Below are 1,695 nucleotides of genomic sequence, written 5' to 3'. Positions count from 1 at the left end.
TTTTAAAAGGGAAATATCAGGGTTCTGTTTAGACCCCCCAATATTTCCCCCAAAGCCCCTAAAAGTAAAGTAAAAAATAAAAAACATTTAAAAGTTTATAAAAAATAAATAAAAATAAAATATTTTTAAATGTAAAAAGAAAAAAAAAAAAGTTAAAATAAAAAACAATTTTCGGTTTTGGGGCGATTTTTTATTTCAGATTGGTTTCGGTGCACCTCTACTCTCCCTCACACTTCCCCATAGAGATGTACAGCCATCATTTCCCCAAACTGCCAAATAATGACTCTGCATCTGGCAATAGCCACACAGCTGAAGACCCCCCCCCAACACAAGCATGTTCCGTGTCCGGGGTAAATGTGCATAAACACGCCACCCTGACAACCGGTACACAGAGCGTACACAGCGACACCCGAGCCTGCGGTGTCACAAGCAGCAGAAACATGAAGCAATCGCAGCTGACCATATCACTCCGTGCCGAGAGCAGGGCACTGATCACACCGCCAGTCCGTGCCCCAGCGCTGCAAACACCTGCGCCCCATTCTTCCATTACTGGAGACGTCCAATTCTTCCCTCCGATACGCACGACACGTGTTCAATCCTGTGGGTGGTATTAGTATAAACCCATTTATAACCTCAGACGTGCGCTGGTACCGCCGGAGCATGCCAGGCAATCCAAAGCACCCCAAACCCCGATGGGCCGGCACCATGTTCAGCACCCCGAAACCTCTGAAGAAGCCCCCCAATGGATGTCTTATAATGGATTAGGAGAAGAGAGCCCACCCGGCGGGGGTCAGACAGGCTCTGGTGAGGTGTATGGTCCCCCCGCAGAGGAAGGATTAGACCGCTTTCCGCAGCCAGCCGTATAGAGGACGGTGACCCCCCCAAACTACTCCATGGTGTCAGCCATCGCCCCCCACAATGACGGCGTGCTGACTGCAACCTGCAGCCGATCTGCCTGCAAACAGGATGAAGAGTCACTTCCTCAGCAAGACGATCCACCATAGAAGAGCAAGATGTCTATCAAAGGTGCCCCCCCTCCCCCCCAAATGACAGCCGGGCCCGTATACAACTACAATACCCATCATACAGAGACAAAGGTCGTCCCGATACAAAGCGCAGATTCTGTTAAAGTTTCTTCAGAACTTAGATTTGTATAAAGTTCATATGACGTCATTACCCCGCACCGCGTGTTCCCTGTACACTGACGTGTGCCGATCTTCTCCTTACATAAACCGGCATCACAGGGAGGACACATTGTATTAATGGGGACCGCAAACTGACACGCAGCAATCCTCCAGAACACACAACACGCAGAAAACATAACAAATGATCCAATGACAGCACACAGAGGAAAGAGGCGTTGCACTAAACTGCTCCTTGTGTACATGCTTCCACAGCGGCCTCAGGCAGAAGTTAGTGCGTTCCATGCGATCACCTTACCTCCAGTGTAAAGGGCTGCCGCAGGACGGGCTGGCCGGATTGCTGAAAAAGGCGTCCAGGGTGCCGTCTGCGCTGTACGGGGGTTTGAGGTGCTGCAGGTTCGGAGCGGATGCAGGGGAACGCATGCGTTGCTGCGCATCACTTCCTCGGCACAGGGCGGTCAGGGGGGAGAAGATTCTGACGGTACCATAAAAAGCCAACGTTAGGGAATTGTCCAAATTCACAGCGACCGTCACACGACAGAGGAGCTCCCCG

At 50.9% G+C, this 1,695-nt stretch overlaps 1 protein-coding gene across 1 annotated transcript in view; it reads right to left on the bottom strand.

Moving 5' to 3' along the window:
- The window catches only part of LOC108802334 (microtubule-associated serine/threonine-protein kinase 2-like), an 83,331-nt gene that overhangs the window by 63,872 nt on the left and 17,764 nt on the right, over positions 1-1,695 (bottom strand). The window contains 2 exon segments of the mRNA XM_018574197.1: positions 551-726; positions 1,441-1,617. Of these exon segments, the coding sequence (XP_018429699.1) occupies positions 551-726; positions 1,441-1,617 (353 nt within the window).

This window comes from Nanorana parkeri, unplaced genomic scaffold (assembly GCF_000935625.1).
Source record: "Nanorana parkeri isolate BGI_ZX_2015 unplaced genomic scaffold, ASM93562v1 scaffold2802, whole genome shotgun sequence".
Lineage (NCBI taxonomy): Eukaryota > Metazoa > Chordata > Amphibia > Anura > Dicroglossidae > Nanorana > Nanorana parkeri.
This window is presented reverse-complemented; position numbering and strand designations above follow the sequence as displayed.